The 24,552-nt window shown below is 39.5% G+C and overlaps 1 protein-coding gene across 4 annotated transcripts in view; it reads right to left on the bottom strand.

Annotated features, from left to right (window-relative positions):
• Dmxl2 (Dmx-like 2) overlaps positions 1-24,552 on the bottom strand; it is a 136,709-nt gene that overhangs the window by 72,580 nt on the left and 39,577 nt on the right. For all 4 annotated transcript variants that reach the window (XM_006511085.4, XM_006511083.4, XM_006511084.4 and 1 more), the window contains exons 7-13: positions 23,202-23,380; positions 21,117-21,300; positions 19,887-20,061; positions 13,865-14,104; positions 13,060-13,331; positions 8,635-9,328; positions 7,646-7,767 (exon numbers count right to left, since the gene is read on the bottom strand). In XM_006511085.4, the coding sequence (XP_006511148.2) occupies positions 7,646-7,767; positions 8,635-9,328; positions 13,060-13,331; positions 13,865-14,104; positions 19,887-20,061; positions 21,117-21,300; positions 23,202-23,380 (1,866 nt within the window). The remainder of the gene's footprint in view (positions 1-7,645; positions 7,768-8,634; positions 9,329-13,059; positions 13,332-13,864; positions 14,105-19,886; positions 20,062-21,116; positions 21,301-23,201; positions 23,381-24,552) is intronic.

The raw sequence follows: 24,552 nt of genomic DNA on the forward strand, positions 1-24,552 counted from the left end.
AGGCCCTGAGTTCAATTCCCAGCAACCACATGGTGGCTCACAACCATCCGTAATGGGATCCCATGTCTTCTCCTGGTGTGTCTGAAGACAGCTACAGTATATTCATATACATAAAATAAATAAATAAATCTTAAAAAAAAAAAGAAATGCAGAGAGAGCTGCACAGTTGCAGCTTTTGTGAACACCTGAGCACACACCTGTACACAAACCCACATGCACACACTACACATACATATAAAAATAAATAAAAACAAAAACTTGGGAGAATGGATAGATGCTCAGTGGTTAAGACCAACGACTACTCTTCCAGACTGTGTGTAACTCCAGTTCCAGGGGATCTGATAAGAAATACATCAAACAAAGCATCCATACACACAAAATAAAAATTGAGATTATTTAATCTCAAAACAAATTTTAATTTAGAAAATAAATTTCAAGTTAATAATCTAAGCTCTTCTCCCCATAAAGAAAGAAAACCCAGGACAAGTAAGGCCTAGGAAACTACAGATAATGGGGCCAGAGCCTGAACTGACCATCTTCTGTAAGCAGGCAAAGCTTCCAGTGGAGGGACTGGGACACCAACCCAGCTACAAAATCTGAAAACTAAAGAGAAAAAACATAGGTAAGCTGCTAGCTACAAAATGTGTTGCGGTAATGTGGCACAGAATTTGTGGGAGTGGTCCAAGCTGGTCCAGCTTGAGACCCATGCCACTAGAGGGAGCTACGGACCATGTCTGACACAGCCCAGAGGCTGGATACCCCAGAGACCTAGAATAAAACCAAATACATCCAGCAAAGTAAAGAAAGAAATAGGCAATGAAATGAATCCTAATGATATTCTGCTTACTCTAGAGCCTAGCATAATTGTAATTAGAGGCTTTATCCAGCAGAGACCCACAACCAAACATTAGGCAGAACTTGGGGAATCCTGTGGAAGAGGAGGAGGAAGGATTGAAGGAACCAAGGACACCACAAGAAAACCCACTGAATCAATAAACCTGGGCTTATAAGGACTCACAGAGATTGAACCGACCTAGGTCTTCTGAATGTATGTTACAGTTGTGTAGCTTGGTATTCTTGTGGGACTCCTAACAGTAGGAGTGGGGGCTGTCTCTGACTCTTTTACCTGCTTCTGGGACCCTTTTCTGAAATGGAAACTTAAGGGTTCTTTGGAAAGTCGGTTGGATGGTGTTTTGCTGGGGCAAACACATGAAGGAACATTTCGTTAAAGTGGACACAGGTGTGAAAGGCTAAGGCAGAATCATGAAGGAACGTTTCGCTGAAGCAGACACAGCAGAGAGGATGTTCTGCTGAAGCAAGCACATGAAAGGGTGCAAGATGAAGGATTCTTTGCTAACAACACGAATGCACTGCTCTGCCTTACACTGCATAGCTGAGATGCACTTGCCGGGATGCCATAGAGAGAAAGGCACCAAAAAACATCTGTTGGTGTACTGCAGGTTCTTGGCACTGCTGCAGACTCAAGCTGACTGGATGCATGTGCTGAGGCAAGAACTGTGCTCAGGCAAGGCACATGGAGGACACGTGATATTTGGAGGGTATAAAAAGGACTCCATGGAGTGACAGAGAGAGAGTTTAGCTTGCTGGTAGAACTAGCTGAGCAACACTCGTGAGAGAGGCACAGCTGAGAACGTCTCCTGGTTTTCCTGTTGGTCCCTCCTGTTGACTCATGCTGAGGCTGAGGCCTGCCTGTCTCTGCTAGGTCATGTCACCACTGTTGCTAACCTGACTCTACCAAACTGGACTGCTGGTGTAGTCATGAAGTGTTTATGAGTGGATGGAGCTGCTGCTGCCTGCTAACCTGTGAACTGAACTGCCAATTTCCAAACAACACAGATGGAAGTTACTCCAAAGAAACTTTCTAAACAGGTCCCCCGCCCACACCAACTCTCAACCCCCTATCCTTTCTTTTCCACTACTCTGGTTAAATGTGGGCTACAAGGAAGGTGTTTAAGAACCATCATTAAAAATAAGGTTTGAAAAAATTAAAGCTACACTTTTCCTCCTGCTGAGTTGCCTCATTCAGACTTAATATGAAGGAGGTGCCTAGTCTTTCTGAAGCTTGATATGCCATGTTTGGGTGATGTCCCTGGGAGGCCTGCCCTGTTTTGAAGAGAATTAGGGGAAACGTGGATCTGGGGGAAAGGGAACAGGGGGTGAGGGGGACTGACGACAGGGAAGAGGGGAAACTTAGGCCAGGATAAAATATATGGCAGAAGAATAAATTTAAAGAAGAAAATCCTAAAGCAAGCAAAAGTTAGGAAATAAGCCGGGTGTGGTGGCGCACGCCTTTAATCCCAGCACTCGGGAGGCAGAGGCAGGCGGATTTCTGAGTTCGAGGCCAGCCTGGTCTACAGAGTGAGTTCCTGGACAGCCAGGGCTACACCGAGAAACCCTGTCTCGAAAAAAAAACAAAAAACAAAAAAACAAAAAACAAAAACAAAAAAACAAACAAACAAAAAAGTTAGGAAATAAAGATAAAAGCAGACAAATCAATTTAAAAAAAACCAAAACAGAGAAACAAAAGGTTCAATGAAACATGGCTCCTTGAAAATACCAAGAAAATTACCCAGGAGGAATCAGTCTGGAGAATGCTTGCCTAGTGTATGCAAAGCTCTAGTTTCAATAGCCAGCAACACATAAACTGGGCAACACTCCATTTATGAAAGAAATAATTATAGCACTTAAATATTCATAAGGACAAAAGCCTTTTTAAAAACCCTCTCAATACAAACAAACAGCAATAGTTAATGAACTCACCATAAAGGCCAAATAATGCAGGCCATAAAGCAGGACTGAAACCCCTAAGCCAAGAGGAGCCACAGCGACTAAAGTAAAACTAGACCAATGGCTACTTTTCAAAATCAAAGGCTGAGAGGCCAAACCTACTCCATCTTGGAACCAAACTCCATCTAAGGAAGGAAGGAAGGAAGGAAGGAAGGAAGGGAGGGAGGGAGGGAGGGAGGGAGGGAGGGAGGGAGGGAGGGAGGGAGGGAGAGAGGGAAGGAGGGAGGAAGAAAAGGCCTGAAAACTTGGCCCACAGCTGCACCCAAACTGCACCCAAGTACCAGGAAGGACTACACGGCTTGTCCTTGGCCAGAGTTACTCCCTAGCTACTTCCTAGCAACAATCAATCAAAGATTAGTCTGATTGTTCCAGATGTGCTTTCAGACTGTTCATGATTGTATGCATCTTGCTTCAGAGCACCCACCGGTCAGCTTACAATAGACATTCGATTAGATCTTGCCAGGCTGGACCTCCGCCCCCTCCCTTACTTCCATTTTCTATAAAACCTTGTCCTGATGAGAGTTCGGGGCTGCTTCATCCAACTATCCTATGGGTCAGCAGTGAGTAAGCCCAAACTCAAGTTTGTAATAAAGAGATCCTAATGTCTCCTAATGCATTAGAGTCAGCTCCTTGGTGGTCTTTTGGGTTCACAAATGCTGCCTGGCACAACAAGGCAAGCTGCTGATGGCAAAGGCATATAGTCCCAGCCACCCAGTGAGATGCCAAAGCTTTTAAATTCAGACTCCATTTTAGAGAACCTGACCTAAGTTTGAACTCAGGTAGACTCACAGACTGGTATCTAGCATTTGTTTCCAAGTTGCCCCCCAACAGAACCTGAGCCTAGCTCTAGTCTCTAAGCTAATTAATCCCCAACAGAGCAGAGTTTCCAGGTTATAACCCCCAATCTCCAGGTTACACCCCCAACAAGACCCAAATTTCCAGGTTACACCCCATAACAAAACCAATGTCTCCAGGTTATTCCCCCCAACTAACCTGCACAAGCCGAACCCCTGCCTAACCAATGCAGAGGAGAACAGAAATTAAGTTTATGATATGACTCCCAGCACCAGCCAATTATGTTAAAGGCCACAGTAGCTTTCTAATTAGATGCTTGCACACATATTCCCTGCTTGCTGATTACTATAAAGTCTTGCCCCATAGACATTCGGGCTCCTCCACCACCAAAACCATCCTAAGTGACAGTGGTGCACTGGGGGGACCCAAGCTAGCTTAAATAGCTTTTGACTCCCTGCTGTGAGTTGCATCAGATTGGCTCCCTGGCACAACACCAGAAAGCTAAGACAGGACAGTAAACTGTTCAAGACCTGCCTGGGCAGTCACATGGGAGGCCAAGGCAGGAAGGACAGTAACAGGTTCGAGGCATGCCTGAGCAATTTAGTGAGACTATCTCAAAATAAAAAGAAAGGGCTAGGAGATAGCTCAGTGGAAGCATGTCTGCCTAGCATATAACAAAGTCCTAAATTCAATCCCTGTTATCATTACATTTTAAAAAGGAAATAGCATGCTTAGAGAAGCCAAATTAAGAAACTTGCTATCTATGTAGTATCATTGATGTTTTGTATCAAATGGTGTGGGAGAAGTAAAGTGTGGTGGTCCACACCTACAATCCCAGGACTCAGAAGATAAAAGGTGATAGTGTAGGAACACCCTGGGCTGCAGAGCAAGACCTTGTCTCAAAATAGTAGCATGCATATACATTTAACTTCCTTCTTTTTATGTAGAAGACAGGCTCCTCCAGAGAAACTGTTGGAACATAGTGGAAAAACTATAAAGAGTTTAAAGATATACTGCTAGACTCTATTCAAACCTGTTCTGCTTAGCATCTTTAATTGACAAACACACAATTAGCATTAAGTACAAAGCAATATCAAATACACTGAATGTAAGATTCTAGATTCAAAAAGACAGTAAAAGGTTGGGCTATTACTATAATAGTGGAAATATGTCTACATTTGAGTCCCAAATTCAACTGTACACGTATACAATGGAATAAATGTGAGTTACTCACGGAAGACCTTGGGACACTAACTGATGGTCAAGTAAACGTGAGTCAGTGACTTGCAGAGCGTGTGGGAGTGACAAACATACCAGTAACAGATTTAAGAGGCTGTAGCACAGCTCTATTCCTAGCACCATACCACTCCAACATGCTCAGGTTAGCCAAGGTCAAATGTAAAACAATTAAGAAACTGTTAGGGCTAGCCAGGTAGTGGATCTCTGTGAGCTCAAGGCCAGCCTGGCCTACAGAGTAGTTCCAGGACAGTCAGGGATACACAGAGAAAACCTGCCTCCAAAAAAAGGGTAAGGAAGGAAGGAGAGAGGAAGGAAGGGACAGACAGACGGATGGGATGAACAGAGGGAGGGAAGGAAGGGGGGAGAGACAGACAGACGAACTATCTATTACAGGCTAAGTGTGTACAAGTGTAGGTGCAGAGCCTGGGGGCCTGAGTTTGGACCCCAATCCTGTATAATGCTGGGTCTAGTGGTAGCAGTGCATCACTAACAAGGAGGACAGAAGCAGGACTGCCAGACTGTGGGCCACCAGCCTAACTCCAGGTTCAGTCAAAGATCCTACCTCATGAAAGAGGGAAAATAGTGGCAGAGGATGACAACCAATGCCTTCCTCTGGCCTCTGTACACACACACAATGGCACACACACGCATACACAAAGAAAGAAAGAAAAACTTGTGGTCAGATATGAAACAAATTTTTCCTAAGGGGAAAGAAAGCCCAGGTTTACAAAACCTTGATTATCTTTAATTATCTGTGGCCCTCTCTGTGCCAAGAATGAGACGTACTCTCAGTAGAACTAATTAACCATGACAATTTGTGAAAATGCATTGAAGTTCAACTTAATAGCAACATTAATCCACAGACAGCATGATCTGTATCAGAATCAGTTCCCTTACTGGTGGTCAGACAACAGATGACAGCATAAAATAGTGTGGGCTAAACCATCAAATGGCTAGTTACAGTAGCTGACCTCTAATGCACCATCCAACTCCAACTCTACGATGCTATGTTTGCAGACTCTGTCCCATCCACATATTAGCCATGTCAGACCTCATTTAGCCCTCACTATCAGAAAAAAAAAAAAAGCAGATGAATTTAGAATATTATATAGCACAGCTGAGACCTTCTCTACACCAAGAACCCAAAATGCTTTCCCACTATCTTTAGAACAAGTTTTATATGTGTATTTTCCTATATCCACACTTATTTTCACACAGGCAGAAACAAAGGTATCATCTTTCCAAATCTTTCCTATTTGTCCAGAACAAAGCAAGCCCAGTCTTCAGTAGAACTTTCCATCCTCATCCTACTCGGATCTCTCTGCTACTTTACAACTCTTCTAGAGCCACATTTTTAGCAATCAATTGAATAGAACCTGAATACTTCCTCTTGCCTTAAACTCTTATCTTTTACTAATATTTTCTCTTTGTTTTGAGACAGAATCCCATGTGGTTCAGTCAGCCTCAGAACTTATTATATAACCAACGATAATCTCAAATTTCCTGATCCTCCAGTTTCTACTGTCCAAGTGCTAGAATTACAAGCATGTGCCACCACACCTAGCTATTAATAATTTCTTTTTCAATTAAATTAAAATTTTCTTAAAGGTAAACACTATGTTCTGTGTCCTCTACACATCAAGTGGTACAAGAGACTCAGAAAGAGCGGCTGGTGCTCCAACTTCCCTTCCTACTCACTGATGCCTCGGTGGAGGGTCCAGCAGCACCCTGCAGTGCAGATGCAGAGGTCAGGACAGGCTGCAGGCAGGCAGTTCTCTCCTTCTACTTTGCTTCTGAGGCGAGGTCTCTTGCTTCTGTTGCTGTGCTGCCTAAACAAGCTTCTAGCTGATTCTCCCATCTCGACCTCCTATCCCACCATAGACATGCTAGCATTACAGATGTGAGCCTCCACATATGGTTTTTCATGGCATCCGGGGATCTAAGTCAGGCACTTGGGCTGATTACAGGGCTAATGCTTTTACTCACTGAGCCATCTCCTAGGTCCAGTATTTGGTATTAAATATTGGAAACATTTTAGAATATGCACTTTACAGAGATATGTCTTTATCAGTAAATGGAAAAGTCAGAGTTCAAATCCAAATACTGAGTAAGATATATGACTTCCAGTCTCCTATATGACTAGAGTGAGGGGCTACTGCCTTATCTATGTACAACATATATAGATAATATAGTCTAGCCACAGAATATTTTTAAATGAGTTAGACTTAGAAATATTCTAATTTTCTAATATAAACCACTAGGTAAAGATGCCTTAAAAGTAAGATTTAGATACCCAAACTAGAGATGGAGAGGGAACTCAACACTTAAAAGTGGACAAATTTGGTTCTCAGCACCCATATTGGATGGCTCACAACTGTCTGTAACTTCGGGTCCAGAGGATGTAACACCGTCTGTGGACACCTGAACACACATGTCATACATACACTGAAACACACAAATACCCATAAATACACATTTTTTTAAAACTTTGTTTTTAAAAATCTTTTTAAAAGAATTAAACTAGAAAGTCATTATTTTAGGGAAATGACAAAATATTTGTTTCTTTAGATGCTAAATGCATTGGGGTGGCATTTTCATTTAAGTTTTAATTTGTATATCTTAGAACACTAATAAAGAAATAAATTTGTGTGTGTGTCTGTGTGTCTGTCTGTCTGTCTGTCTTATTGTCTGTCCTATACAGCAAAAATACATATTCCCATTCTCCAAACACCAACTACCAACCACGGTCTTAGGTGAAGTAAAGAGAATTTATTAGCTTAGAAAATGTTTTGAACATTCTTACTGAGGCTTCTGGGTCTGACAGTTCATCTAATAATTTTCTTGCATCGACCACAGCTTGATAGAGTCTTAGATTTTTGCCATCAGATGCAACAAAGCAAGCACTTGCAGAATTGCAGTATGTGCCTGGGAAAGAAGGTTAAGTCTTTGGGTTACAGTGTGCAATTTATAACTATCATCCAGAATCATAATTAAATGAATATAATAAGCTTATTAACAAAATATATAAACTTATTAACAAAAACTCAGTAGAAAAACTATAAAAACTTTTAAATTCTAAAGATAAGCATACACAAACATTCTGCAACCTATTAAAAAAAATATCCAAGAGCTGGAGAAATGGCTCAGCAGTCAGACGCACTAGCTATTCTCAGTGGAGCTTGGTTTGACTTCCAGCATCTACATGCTGGTTCACAACTGTGTGTAACTCAGTCCCCAAAATCTGACACCCTCTTCTGATGCTTATGGCACCAAGCAGGCATTTGGTGCACAGACATATATACAGGCAAAAGACTTATACACATAAAATAAAAATAAAATAATTTTTAAAGGGCCAAAGACTTATACACATTAAAAAAATAATTTTTTAAAAAGAGCTTAACTATGGTAGACATAGTCATTTTGTGAACCAAGCATGATGGTACTGTCAGCACATGGGAGGCAGTAGGATCTCAAGGTCTGAGGCCAGCACAGTCTACATAGCACGTTGCAAGATACGGTGGCTCAAAAGAAAAATAAAGAAGAAAAAAGATTTTGTTCATAAAAAGTAGTAATTTTAAAACTTTTATTCTCTGAGTGGTGGTGGCACATGCATTTAATCCCAGCACTTGGGAGGTAGAGGCAGGCAGATCACTGAGTTCAAGACCAGCCTGGTCTACAGAGAGTTCCAGGACAGCCAGGGCTACACAGAGAAACACTGTCTTGAAAAAAATTTTTAAATTAAATAAAACAAATAAAAGCTTTTATTCATTTTATAATTAAATAAATACTTACCAAGACAGTAACTAGGAATAAGAGTTGGAAGCCATGCCACATTAGAGAAGGCTGAGGTATGTAAAGAGTTAATTCGAGCCAATTCTGACACTCCTCCAGTATATGACAAAGGTCCAATGGGGTCTACACGCCACAAAATAAGTTCACTGTAGATTGCATTTGGGTCATGAAATGTACGGGTTGCTGCATTTCTCAGAGGCTGTTTTGATGAAGCTTTTGTGTGTTTTACAGGATCTATTAATCTATTTACTTTACTGTCGGAGTCCCACTGACAGTCTGATTCAGGAGTCAACAGAGCATTATGATGGGAAGATGTCAGCAAGAGGGGTAAAACAGAATGGCATGCCAGGTCATTGAGGTGGAATCGGTGACCACAGTATCTGAATTTGTGGGACACAGTCAGAACAGTGGTAAAGGCTGACTTGTCAGCAAACGTGACTGCCCACTGATTCAAAGACCCATCTATGTGTTTAGAGACCATCATTACCGTAGGTGCTAAAATATTCATATCGGTGCTGTGTGATGGAGAGTGTAGCTGTGATCCATGGGGACTATCTACAGACATCATCTCTTGCTGGGATGGGTTGTATGAATCTTTTGTAGCATTCACACAAGCATACATCATGATGTTTTTACTAAGAGAGTTGGCGTCCCCAGAGGGAAATGCAACAGGAATCCGAGAGGAAAAAGAAACCTGAAAAACACAAATTGGTGATTCATTATAAGGAGTTTGCCTTCTTTCAAAAAGACTGCCAAATACACTTCTATTTTCAAAATGCCAAATCCTAGCCTCCTAGAAAAAAAAAAGAAAAAGAAAAAAAGAAAAAAAAAAACACATGTTTATCCTCTGTATAGTTTAATTCATCAATTTATATGATAGATCAAAATAACCATAAGCATGTACTTCAATTATAATAAAGCTAAGAGTGATAGCACAAAAGAGCAGCTTGATTTGGCTTCTAAAACTGCAGATGAGCATACACCTATAATGTCAGCACTTGGGAGGAAGAAGGAGAATCAGGAAGTGAAGGACATCCTTGACAATATAACTAGCTCAAGACCAGCCTGGCAACATGAGACCCTGTCCCTTAAAAAGCAGGCAGGGGAAGAAGAGGTGAAAAAGGAAAAAAACTGAAAATAAGAATACATCATATTTTCAAAATAGTTCCCTTAGTTGTACTAAAAATATTACAATTCTCAGAAAGCATGAGTAGTCGTTTAAATACTCTGTTTTTAAAAGAGAAAAAAATTCCTTTGAATTTCTAACTGTGCAAAATGTGTGGTACTGATCCTCTTTGAAAACAATGTTTTTTCTTAGTTGCCTATAAAAACTAAATATTTTACTAATTCTGAAAATCTGTGAAGTCTATATAGCATCTTGTTACTTTAAAACTATAATCGTGAGGTAGGACCACCACTGCTGCTCAGAGGAACCTGCCCAGAACCCTCAGGACATAGGAACTGAGGGGCTGCCTGGGGCACAATTAGAAATTCAAAGGAATTTTTTTTCTCTTTTAAAAACACTGAGTATTTAAACAACTACTCATGCTTTCTGAGAATTGTAATATTTTTAGTACAACTAAGGGAACTAGGCAGCCCCTCAGTTCCTGTGTCTAGTCTCCGTCTGTGCCCAGAGTTGATCCTGTGCCACAGAGCTATATACATAAATACTGCCAGGAGAGACAGGGTCTCCCAGGAGTGCCTACACACCTGAAAGCACAGGTAAGGCCACCACTTCTCTTCAAATTCCTCCCAGAGTCATCAGGACACAGGAACCAAGGATCAGCTGGGGATAGTATCCTTCTGATTTCTGTCTGCACCACCCTGTACCACAGTTCCCCATACCCAAATTCCTCCTGGAGAGAACTGGAATATTGACACACAGGCTTGCAGGAGGAACAGGCCAAAATCAGAGACAGCAAGATCATCTAACACATGGGTGGGTATGGGGGACTTTTGGTATAGCATTGGAAAGGTAAATGAGCTAAATACCTAATAAAAAATTAAAAAAAAAAAAAAGATCATCTAACACCAGAGATAACCACATGGCAAAAGGCAAGCGTGAGAACATAAACAACAGAAACCAAGACTACTTGGCACCATCATCAGAACCCAGTTCTCCCACCACAGTGAACTCTGGTTACCCCAACACACCAGAAAAGCAAGACTCTGATTTAAAATCATCTCAGGATGATGATAGAGGAATTTAAGAAGGACATAAATAACTCCCTTAGAGAAATACAGGAGAACACAGGTAAACAGGTAGAAGCCCTTAAAGAGAAAAAACAAAAATCCCTTAAAGAACTACAGGAAAACAAAACCAAACAGGTGAAGGAACTGAATAAAACCATCAAGAATCTAAAAATGGAAAAAAAAAACAATAAAGAAATCACAAAGGTAGACAACCCTGGAGATAGAAAACCTAGGAAAGAGATCGGGAGTCATAGATGCAAGCATCACCGACAGAAAAAAAGAGATAGAAGAGAGAACCTCAGGTGCAGAAGATACCATAGAAAGCATTGACACAACAGTCGAAGAAAATGCAAAATGCAAAAAGCTCCTAACCCAAAACATCCAGGAAATTCAGGACACAATGAGAAGACCAACCCTAAGGATAATAGGTATGGAAGAGAGTGAAGATTCCAAAATTAAAGGTCCAGTAAATATCTTCAACAAAATTATAGAAGAAAACTTCCCTAACCTAAAGAAAGAGATGCCCATGAACATACAAGAAGCCTACATAACCCCAAATAGATTTGACCAGAAAAGAAATTCGTCCTGTCACATAATAATCAAAACAAATGCACTAAACAAAGAAAGAATATTAAAAGCAGTAAGGGAAAAAGGTTAAGTAACATATAAAGGCAGACCTATCAGAATTCACCAGACTTCTCACCAGACTTTGAAAGCTAGAAGATCCTGGGCAGATGTCACACAGACCCTAAGAGAACACAAGTGCCAGCCCAGACTACTATACCCAGCAAAACTCTCAATTACCATAGATAGAGAAACCAAGATATTACATGACAAAATGAAATTTACACAAAATCTTTCCACAAATCTAGCCCTACAAAGTATAACAGATGGAAAACGCCAACACAAGGAACTATAACCAAAAAAAAAAAAAAAAAAAACAAGAAAGTAATCTTCTTTCAATAAACCCAATAGATAAAAATTAAAATAACCCTGAGATACCACCTCATACCAGTAAGAATGGCTAAGATTAAAAACTCAGGTGATGGCAGATGCTGGCAAGGATGTGGAGAAAGAGGAACACTCCTCCATTGCTAGTGGGATTGCAAACTGGTACCACTCTGGAAATCAGTCTGGCAGTTCATCAGAAAAGTGGACCTAGTATTACCTGAAGACTCAGCTATACCACTACTGGGAATATACCCAAAAGATTCTCCAACAGATAACAAGGACACATGTTCCACTGTGTTCACAGCAGCCTTATTTATAAATAGCCAGAAGCTGGAAAGAACCTAGATGTCCTTCAACAGAGGAATGCATACAGAAAATGTGGTACATTTACACAATTGAGTACTATTCAGCTACTAAAAACAATGAATTCATAAAATTCTTAGGCAAATGAATAGAACTAGAAAATATCATCCTGAGTGAGGTAACCCAACCCCAAAAGAACACACATGGTATGCACTCACTGATAAGTAGATATTAGCCCAAAAGCTCGGAACACCCAAGATACAATTCACAGGTCACATGAAGCTCAAGAAGAAGGAAGAGCAAAGTGTGGATACTTTGATCCTTCTTAGAAGGGGGAACAAAATACCCATGGGAGGAGTTACAGAGACAAAGTGTGAAGCAGAGACTAAAGGAAAGGCCATCCAGAGATCTGGGGATCCAACCCATATACAGTAATCAAACCCAGACACTATTGTGGATGCCAACAAGTGCTTGCTGACAGGAGTCTGATATAGCTGTCTCTTGAGAGGCTCTGCCAGTGCCTGAAAAATACAGAGGTGGATGCTCTCAGCCAACCATCGGACTGAGCACAGGGTACCCAATGGAAGAACTAGAGAAAGGACCCAAGGAGCTGAAGGGGTTCACAGCCCCATAGAAAGAACAATATCAACCAACCAGAGCTCCCAGAGCTACCAGGGACTAAATCACCAAACAAAGAGTACACATGGTGGGATTCATGGCTCCAGCTGCATATGTAGCAGAGGATAGCCTTGTCAGTTATCAATGGGAGGAGAGGCCCTTGGTCCTATGAAGGCTCTATGTCCCTGTGTAGGTGAATGCCAGGGCCAGGAAGCAGGAGTGGGTGGGTTGGTGAATGGGGGTGAAGGTGGAGGGAAGGGGAAGGGGGGAGAACCAGGAAAGAAGATAACATTTGAAATGTAAATAAAGAAAATAACTAATTAAAAAAAAACTATAATCGTTTTCATCAGGGAAATATACCTGAACTTGTCTAAATATTCCAGGGTTATATTCATCCAAATACTTTACATGCCACACTAGAAAAGTTCCATCTACAGGGTGTATCGTGAATAACATGTCAGGGTTCTTGTTCCACTCTGTCAGCAGCGTTTCAATCTTCCGGTCCAGCAGTACTGTAGGCAGTGGCATTGAGATGCTAGGTCGTGGATGGGTTCTAGGACTTCCCTCTCGTTCTCCATCTTCATGTTCTGATGATCCTGTACCTGCCTCAGATTCTCTATCCAGAGATAATTCTAAATCAGAAAATATATTTATCAGAATATATACTACATCCTACTATAAAATTCATTTAGAAACTATAAATTACCTTTACAATTTATGGTCAGCAAATGTATTTTCTTGTCCAAATTGAAATTATTATGTCTACTATTTTTAGATAAATAAAAATTATACATTTTCATTGTTAAAATTATAAAAAATTATTTCCCAATAAAGAACATGGCTTCCAAAGTAATACATTATTCAAGGTACTATAATAAGATACTATATGATGCATGCACAAGTTTAGCTCACAGGAATAAGTTTACACACAGGAACAGCTCAGTCATACAGTCCTTGACTAGCATGCATGAGTCCACATCATAAGCAAACAAACCATCAGCTAGAGTTAGATGGTGTGTGCAGGAACAAGCACAGTGCCTGTGAGAGATGACCAACACTTATAGAAGAGAAAAGCAAAGTGACAGAAGAAGGAAGAGGTCAAGCTTAGAGAGGTCCCAGGGAAAGCTGCTATCCCACATGAGAAAACACCATGAGGGATACAAACCATGGTCCAGTTTCATGCGTAAGCCCCTCTCTCTCTCGTCCTGTGAGCGCTCCTCATCTTCTCTATCTGCATCATCACTTTCATGATCTAATTGTTTTTCAGAAAGTTTTCGTAATTGGTGCATAAATATTTCAGTTGATGATGTAAAATGAAATTCCTTGTTATTTAACCAATGAACTACAAATCCTCCATTGATATCATCAATATTAAATGCAGTGCCAACCAGGACATTTGGAATATCTGTAGAAACAAAAAAGATTAAACGTTCAATATGGTGCTCCAATTTCTTTAAAAATACAACAGGTGTTCATCATGATTTGTCATATATTTACACAGAGAAGATGCTAAAAAAAAAGTAGTATGATTCTACCAGGCTTGTAATAACTTTAACTGAATTTGATAGTGAATGTAAATAGTAAGAACTAATAGCATACTCTTACATGAAATTAAATGACACAACTAATTTCAAAGCCAAATATAACAACACATTGACCTTCTTGAGTCTCGGTTTTGAGGAAAGGGAGTGAACACAGCTCTAAGAAGTATGAACATGAGGACATTTAAGCATAGCCTGGACATTAGACTGTGTGGAATGACTTAGCCAGTTCCTAGGCACTGACAATGACGCTGTGTTTATGGCAGCGACTTCCCTTACTAGTAAGGAAACACTCAAAGTTTCTAAGTGTAAAAGTCCATCTGTTCAGATCACTTTGAAAAAGATTAAGGAAAAAAGACTCCTACATATGCACACATGATCCCATGCACACGCAATTACAAATGCTAATGGTTAAATCTCTGTTGACAGCTATGAAAGTGTTCACTGTACTCCTGTAATTTTGCTGAGTGTCTAAAACTTTCCTACAAGTTGAAGGGAAAGAACACAAGGATGAAGGAAAGAGCCAGGGAACTGGCTCAGTGATCACCGTTACCAAGCAAGAAAGAGAGCTAGAGTTCAGACGCCCAGAGTCCATGTAAATGCTAGGTGGGTACCATGGCACATCTGAAATTCCAGCTATCAGAAGGCTGAGACAGAATTCCAGCAGCTACCTAGCCAGACTAACTAGACTGGTGAGCTCTGGGTTCAACTGAGAAATCCTGCCTCAATAAATGCGGTGGAAAGTGATTAAGAAAGACTCACAGATTCAACTATGAACCTCTGTATGGACACACACATATGTATGCATGCACACATGTACACACACAAACACACATTCACATGTAAGCATGCATATATACATATATGTATATATACATGACAGAAAGAAAAAAGACACATAATATACAAATACCTATAGGTTGAAGAAACAAAAATATGATTAGAATTAATATATGGTGAATTTACATAAACAGTATGACATTTATCAGAAAATTCAGTTTGCTCAGTGGTAAGAGTATTTGTTGCTCTTGTAGAAGCCTGGAATGATCCCTAGCACCAACACAATGGCTTGCAATTATCTATAACTCCAGGCCAGGGGATCAAATGCCCTTTTCTGATTTCCTTGCACAGCAAGCATGCCTGTGGTGAATATACATAAATAGAGGCAAAAATAGCTCTACTGATTAAATAATTAAAGAAATCAACTAATTGTCTTTTGGCTATATCACAGATTCAATTGTTTTTCTGAAAAAAAATAAGAGGAAAAAACTAACAGTATAAAAGCATTTTCATTTAACAATTAATTTGATCAATCTATAAATTGTATTTGCAAGAGTATCTATAATACATCAAGCCAAATGACTTAAAAATTATATTTAAAATAGTATGTAGGTGGGCAAGGCATATAGCACATGCCTTTAGTCCTAGAACGAGACAGAAGCAAGTAGATCTCTGTGGGGTTTAGGCCAGCTTATTCTACATACTGAGTCCCGTGGGCCAGCCAGGGTTATATGGGGGAATCCAGTTTCAAAAAGAAAACAAAATAACACTGGAAGGCAAGGCCCAATAGCTACAAGAACATATGACCTCTATATTAATCCATAATAAAGCAATGTGCAACCCCAGGCTCATTTGATTTTTATGCACAGATAAAAGCCAAGCTTCTAAAGTAGATGGAATTTATTGTGGACTATTATTAATTGCACTTTTTAAAGTTGTATCTCTATTATAGTCAACAACTCAAGAAAAGCTTCTTTTAAAAGGTTAAAATTTTTGTAAAAAAAAAAAACAAACAAACTAAAACCACCAACATTTTAAAAAGTAAGTTAAAATAAGTTCCAGGACATTCTTAGACTGTGATAAAGGCTTAAGACCAAACTGAGCATGATGATATCCACTTATCTATGTTGCTAGAACTCCAAAGGCAGATAATTATAGATTCAAAACCAACCTGGGGTACATTCAAGATCTTGCCTCAAAAACTCAGTGTGGGGGGAAAAAACGATCAAAAGGATAATATAAGTAAAATAACAATCATTGTAGCAATATCAAAGAGAAATAGTGAGAACCACAAATGCAGGTGTAAAGGACAGTTTAAACATTTGGTAGCTGACCATGCTCAACCTTGCCCCTTTCTGTGGACTCTCAACTCTCCCCTCCCATTCCTTTATGTAAAGCATCAATACCTAGAAATACCTTCTACCTGAACTCTGCCCTCACAGCGGCCGTAGCTGACATGGATTCGGGTAGGTGATCCTTATTCTCCTTCCTTGTTCTCCAATACAATTCCTCCGTTACCACCGCCAACCTGGCAACAACCTGCTTAAATGTGCCCCTCCTCCCACTGCAACTCCAACTCTTGGTTCAGACTCAGCGTCTGTCCCCCTAGCCCTTTCATTCCCGTCTCTCCAGATAATTCTTTGCCTTACTGTAACCTATTTGCAGGATCCCTCTTCCCACCACACTTCCAACTCTCTGTGACCTGGCATCTTGGTGGAGATCCACCTTAGCTCTTTCCTGAAGCTCCTCTTCATCTTTTCACCTAGCCCAACTCTCTGCCACTGACCAACCTCCAGAAGCACTGTCTATCAGGCAACACAGCCACCATACTTTTCTAAGATCCAGAGAGGGCAATAGACACCAAAGAACGAAAACCCAACTCAACAAAGACACAACCAGATATCAACACCTAGAATTACCTCAATCATCTTAACTCCAGATACCTAGGCACCATCTCAAAAAATACAAACACTGACAGCAGAACCCAGGAACCCTGGATTACAGAAGGTCCTGAGAAATGCAACAGAGCTGAAAAACAAGGCAAGAATATCAAAATACTAATTATGCATATGTTCAAAGACCTTAAAGGGGATACGAGTGGATCCCTTAATGAAGTCTGTGAAAATACTAACAGTAAAGTGAAGGAATGAAAACAGTTCAAGACCTGAAATCAGTAAAGAAAACCCACCTGAGAAATGAAAATTTTAGTTAAGTCCAACAAAAACCTGAGAGGTAGCCTTACCAGCTGAGCAGACAATTCATAGTGTCTCAGGCACTGAAGACAATGCAGAAGAAATGGAAATCCCAGTCCAAGATTTAGTTGTTAAGCTAAAACAGCCCAGGCCCAAGCATCCAAGGAACCTGGGACACTATGAATAGAACAAATTTATAATACTAGGAATAGAGAACCCCAGCTCGAAGGTAAAGAAAATGGTTTAACAAAATTACTTAAGAAATGTCCCCTAAAGTAGGAGGCCCACAAAGCATAAAGAACACCAAACAGATGGACAATTCCCCACAATACACAATTGAATGTAACAATGAATGTAAGGGACAAAGAATAAGAAAAGCTACAAGAGGAAAAAGCCACCAAGTAACATATCAAGGAAGATCCATCAGAATAACACCCAACTTCTCAATGGAGACTCTAAAATTAGAAGGCTTCATCCCAGAGATGCAGGGATGGTTCACTAAATGTTAATCAATAAATATAATCCACCTCATAAACACACTAAAAGGCAAAAACCACATGATCACCTCACAAGACTGGGAAAAGGCCTTTGATAAAATCCAACATCCTTCATGATAAAAGTCCTGGAGAGACTAGCAACACAATCAACATACACATCTCAACATAATAGAGGTAATATACAGCAAGCCCTCAGCCTAAATTGATTTCCATGAAAATCTGGAACAAGAATGTCCACTCTTTCCATAACTACTCAACATGGTACGTGATGTCTCAGCTAGAGCAGTATGACAACTGAAGGAGATCAAAGGGATACAAATTGGAAAGGAAATCAAAGTACAGATGATAATAATTTACAGATTTACAGATGATAATTTTATACATGAAATGAAAAGACCTTAAAAACTCTACCAGGAAACTTCTACAGCTGATACACTTTCAGAAAAGTAGCAGGAAACAAAATTAACAGACAAAAATCTACAAATGACAGACTGAGAAAGAAATCAGGGAAACAATACCTTTCATAATAGCTCCCCCCAACTAAAAAATTAAAATATCTAAGGATAATTCTAACCAAGCGAATGAAAGACTTAAGAAAAACTTTAAGATATTGAAGAAGATATCAGAATCTTCTCCCAGATCTCCCTTGCTCATGGATCAGTAGGATTAACGTAGTGAAAATGGCCATCCTACCAAATGCAATCTACAGATTCAATGCAATCCCCATCAAAATCCCAACACTTAGGTCCCAGCACTGAGAGGGCAAAGTGGACAGGATAATCCCTAACCAAGAAGGTATCTCCAACTGACATCCACTGGGAAAGGAAAATTTAGTGTTCTCCAACGGAGTCTCACTTAACCACACTTAAGGGCAGGCCCCATGCCCAGCGGTAGAGGGCAAACACAAAACAAAATCAGTGGTATTTTGGAGGGTTTTTTTTTTCTTGGTCTCATGTTGCCCTGTTTAGGCATTTTTTTTCACCTTAACAATCTTTTGCTAGTATATTATGGTATCTGATTTTGATTTTGTATATATGCATGCATGCATGTGTAAAAATATGCATATGCTTCTTGTATTGTTTTTTATTTTTTTATCCCCTTTTTTGTTATTTGCCTGTTTGTTTTCTAAGGAGAGAAAGAAAGAAGGCATCAAGTTAGGTGAATGAGGAGGTGGGATAGATCTAGGAAATGAGAAGGGGAAACAATGATCACAAAAATATTTTTACATAAGTATTATTTATATTTACTAATATTAGTAGTAACTTAACTATGTATGTCTAAAAAAAAAGATAAATTTAACTTAGTAATATATTGTTTCTTCCAAAAATATGGAAAATGTAATTTCAACAAGTAATCAATAGAAATAAAACTATTAGCAAACAATTTTTCCTTCTTTTTTTATACTATCATAGAAAATCCAGTGTGTAAAGTACAGCAAGCTTCAATTTAGAACAGCCGTAACGGTCACTGGACAACACACATCTGTAATCACTGTGAAAGATCAGATTTTAGGAAGTGTATTCAGTGAGTATTATCATTATATAAACAAATATTTAAAAATAAAACTCTCTTCACCCTGAAGCAACAGACCTCCAATTGATAAAGTAGGACTAAATTTATATAAATACAGTTCTATCATCAATGCAGCAAGAAATTTACAGTGTGTCTATATATTTTTAGACCAAAAGAAAACACCTTTAAAGAGAAGCTCTCAGATACACTTTGCCAACATAAACCCTGCTTCTGTTCACTCTTAGCCAGATAGGAAGTCAAGCTGGAAGACAGTACCGGGCTAAGAGAGAAATACCTGTCTATCTAAGGACAGACCAAGAAAGTCTGCATAGGTAGAAAATAAGCTAGGCCAAGATGTAAACTACTTTGTTAAGATTACAAAAACCTTTAAAGGATGGAAAGAATATGCAAAATGCCCGAGCTAATACCATGTGTGTTCCGGATTCAAGTACAGCCCTGCTTGACTTGGAACCTTTGCTATACTCTGGACAAAGATGTCAAATATACTTATGAAATTATACCCTAAAGTCACAGGTAATCCAACTGTAGACGGATTACCTTCTATTATATTTTAAAGGGCAACATAAAATAAAAAGCAGGTTATAAAAGTAACACTGACTTTCAGCTTCCTTGCCTCTCTTCAGCATATTTCTACTACATAGTACCTGTAGTAGGATTGATGCTCGCCGCGATGTGAAAGTGGCACAGTGCGTTGGCATGGTGAGAAATGTGTCTGTGAACCTCGTGGGTTGCAGTCTTGTCAGGCATCAGTTCAGCGTGAGTTACAAGAACAGAAGACCTCCTTTGTCCTTTCCTTAAATTCTTCAAATGGTGTATTGTCTAGAATAGAAAAGTGTGTCTTAAACCCAACTCTGAAAGGTCTAACAATGCCAACCACAAGTCTTTCAGAAGACTTAAGACTGACCACCTGAGGTTCAAATCCCAGCAAGCACATGGTGGCTCACAACCATCCATAATGAGATCTGACGCCCTCTTCTGGTGTGTCTGAAGACAGCTACAGTGTACTTACATATAATAATAAATAAAACTTTGGGCCAGGCGAGCAGGGTTGGAGTGAGAAGAGGTCCTGAGTTCAATTCCCAGCAACCACATAATGGCTCACAACCATCTATACAGCTACAGTGTATTCATATACATAAAATAAATAAAATAAAATCTTTTTTAAAAATTTATTTCACTTTCAAAGTATTCAGCAAGAGTCACTGCATAGCAATGATGTGAGTTCACTTGTGCCTAATAGTTGTTTTGAGACAGAGCTTCACATAGCCCAGGCCGACCTTGAACTCCTGTGTAGCTAAGGATGACCTTGAATTTCTCCTGGGTGCTGCAATTACAGATGTGTACCACTCGCCCAGCCTCTAACACATCTTCTGTTAGCTGCTTTCTATTCTGCTGTGCTGCTGCTGTTTTGTTTTCAGACAGTCTTAAATTAAGGCCCAGGCTGGCCTTAAATCTCAGTCCTCCTGCCTCAGCCTCTCAGGTGGAGAATCACTGGCAGGGAACACCAAATCCAGGTCTCCCACCCAGAGCTTCTCTGCCTAACATCTTCATAAATAATCATCTTTAGTCTTAAGGAACAAAATCAACTAAAAACAAAACATTTAGAACTAAGTTCAAGGACTTTTACACATTTTACTAATGATAAGCACTCTTACAGATTTTGATATTTGACCTGAAAAATGAAAACATCAAATTTATGTTACTTATCTAGACGATATGCCTAAAATCATCACTGTCTTTAGCTTCATAACAGCACACTGAGTAATCTCAGAAGTATAATGTAAGTATTCACTATTAACTTTATCACATTCTCATGTGTACCATACCCAGAAAAACAGATCTTGAGAATCCATTTACCCCTTTACATACTATACCTCAAGAGCATGCTGGATCCTGTCTTTGTGTTTCCCAGCAGAAGAGAGGTTGCTGGCAACGCTGGAGGTAGTGGTCTCACAAATCTGCTCACCCAAAAGGCAGTCTTCAGGTAACAATGTTTCTGCCCAGAGCCGACACACACCATCATGACATGAAGTCAGTAAGACATTACAGACAGAGCCCCTAGCAGCAAAGAGAAACACACAATGCTATCAGTATCAGTGCCATCCATGAACTAAATGCTATTAGCATTGACTTTTCATATACTAAGATAGCATTAATATAAAACACTGTGAAAAAGTAATTCACTAAGGCCTTAAAATTGCTCCCTGGGATAACTGTAAGAACTTCACTGTACATGTGCTATTTAAAACCAGGCTCTAAGGAACATCATTATATTCTAAACAACTAAGAGCAGAAGGAAGCCTAACTGCTGTAAGTTAAAGGATAATCCTAATAAAAAAAATCATTAAATATAATTATTTAGTTTATGGCAGTAGTTCTATTGTTTCTGAAAACTTGACAATCCAAACAGTTGTAAATAGGCAAACAAAGAAGCATAATATAACCATAAGAATTTAATTACAAACTGTAAATCAATGTCATTAAGTTAAAGGCAGTAAAAAAAAATGTGTAATATCAAACAGCTGAATACATTAACTACTTATAAAATAACAAAGAAATCTGTGTGTGTCTGTGTCTGTGTGTGTCTGTGTTTGTGTGTGTGTGTGTGTGTGTGTGTGTGTGTGTGTGTATGTGTGTGTCTATGTGGGGGCTTATATGTGAGGCATGTGCACATCAGGCAAGTGTTCTACCAACTAAGCTATAGCCTCCAAAAATTAGTTTCTTTTTAAAATAGCTTATGGGGCTGGAAAGATGACTCAGTAGCTAAGGAATACTTGCTGCTCTTATAGAGAACCAGGGTTCGATCCCAGCACCCACATGGCAGCTCATAACCATCCCTAACTTCAGTTCCAGGAGATCCAACGTCTTCTGCTGGCCTCTATGAACAGTAGGCAAAGATGTGGTGCACAGGCAAACACATATACACGGAAAACAAAAAGAAAGAAGTCTTGAGACTAAAAAGGGGGTTTAGTGGCTAAGGCACTTGCTGCTCTTCCACAAAACCAGAGCTCAGTCCCTCAATTGGTGGCTCATATTCAAAGGGTGTACTCTAATTCAAAGGGATCTGTTGCTCTCTTCTGATGTCTGTGGGCACTGCAAGCATTTGATGCACAGGCATGCATACAGGCAAAACACTCATATGTATAAAATAAAAAATACAAGTATTTTTTAAAGTTGCTTACATGAAATTTAACCTTGCCAAAAGTTTTAAAAATAATTTTTAAATTATTACAAGAGACATAAATAACTTAAACAAAATAACCTTTTTTAAACAGAAATGTAAGCTGTCTACTATTATAACTACAACATGTTAGTAAAGAGGACACTGAATAAAACAAAGATTCAAAAGGAGGTGCACCCTTAACAAGGTTGAGGACTTCAGTCCCTGGCATTTGGAATTCATTCAGGATTCAGTATCTTTTTGAATGGATCAAATAAATCTTTAATTTGGACTCCAAAGACAGATAAATTTACTATGTTATCTCCCTATCATATACCATTCTGTCCTGTATAAATTGTATATTACATTCTTCCCACCATGTACATTATTTATAGCTCATTACTGTTCTTCAGCGGGCACTCCCTACTTACAAGCAAAAATATCCTTTCTAGAACCTTCCTTTACTAATGTTACTATTCACAAGACCAGCTAATGTGGTCTGGGCAAGTATGTGTTGTGGTCTGTACTAAATATAAACACTTCATGCATACAAGCACATCTGCCTCACTGCTCTCTGAGATGGTACTATTTCTACCCTCATTCAACAAAGAGAAAAACGGAGACGGAGAGCTTTAAAAATCTACTCAGAAGCTAATGACAGATGTAGAAGCTGAATTCAGATGACTTCACTCCAGTCTATTCTGTTAGTCACAACTTATCAGAACAGTGAAGCTTCTATTTTCATTATTTTATAAACATTTAAGAAAAAAATTAACATTCCACGAAACATGCATCCAACCTGGGCATATACTTGCTAGTTTTCCGCCATGAGAAACCTGTCACGGCTCGAGGGTGTGCCAAGTAAACAAAGGAGAACTGAGTGGAAGCCCGTCTCCTCTTCACTTCATGGGGATCTTGAGGTATGATTGAAGACTTCCAGCCAGTCATAGGGTACCAGACTTTCAGAAGACAGTCATCCTGAGAAAGAGAGAGGTCCATAGAAAACTATTTTGCTATTCAAAATGTGGTGGTATAAGCTTTAAAACAAGATACATATTTAAAATAAAGTATGTAACTGACATATTACAAATCTAAACCTAAAATGACATTTTATTACTTTAAAGAAATAAATGAAGCCGGGCGTCGTGGCGCATGCCTTTAATCCCAGCACTTGGGAGGCAGAGGCAGGCGGATTTCTGAGTTCAAGGCCAGCCTGGTCTACAAAGTGAGTTCCAGGACAGCCAGGGCTATACAGAGAAACCCTGTCTCAAAAAAACAAAAAAACAAAACAAAACAAAAAAAAAAAAAAGAAATGAGTAATTTATTCATTATCAACCTTCTCTGTATAGTGACATTTTTCAATCAGACAGTAATGTTACATAAAGTCCTGCAGATGAGTGGAGAGCGGACACTAGTCCCTTGGATATAAAAAAGGGAAAAACCAAGGTGTTATCTATCTCTCAGTAACTGGTCTTCTGTTTTAAGGTACCTGCAAGGGTAAAATTATCTTAAATACAGACTATTTCCTGCTCTAAGTTAAGAACCAGAAACCTTTTTTTATAGGGCCAAATAGATGACAATAAACAAGCCAGGCTTCCTAGGTCTGTGGCACAGATTATTGTTTGTGGGTTTTTTCCTTTTTATGACCCTTTAAGAATGTATACAAACAAACACTGAGGCTGGAGAGACTGCTCAGTGATTAAAAATAAATGTCTGCTCTTCCAGAGGACTGGCTCAGCTGTAATTCGCAGGACCCACACAGTGGCTCACAACTACCTGCAACTCTAGTTCTGGGTATTTGGTGGTACCCTCTTTACCCTACTTGAGAACTGTGTGCATATGGCACACATATATACATGCAGGCATATTTGCATACATGTAAAATAAAAATTAAAAATTTTTAAAGGTTAAAGACAGAAGCTGGTGAGTTGGCTCAGTTAAGAGCACTTGTGGCTCTTGCAGAAGACCTGTCTTCAATTCCAGCACCCACACGGTGGCTCACAACCATCTGTTAACTCCAGATTCAAAGGATTCAACACCTTCTTCTGACCTCTATGGGTATCAGGCATGCAGGTGGTACAGACACATTCAAGGCAAACACTAATACACAATAAAATAAAATAAATGTAAGAAAATTTTAAACAATGTAA

Source organism: Mus musculus, chromosome 9 (assembly GCF_000001635.26).
Source record: "Mus musculus strain C57BL/6J chromosome 9, GRCm38.p6 C57BL/6J".
NCBI lineage: Eukaryota > Metazoa > Chordata > Mammalia > Rodentia > Muridae > Mus > Mus musculus.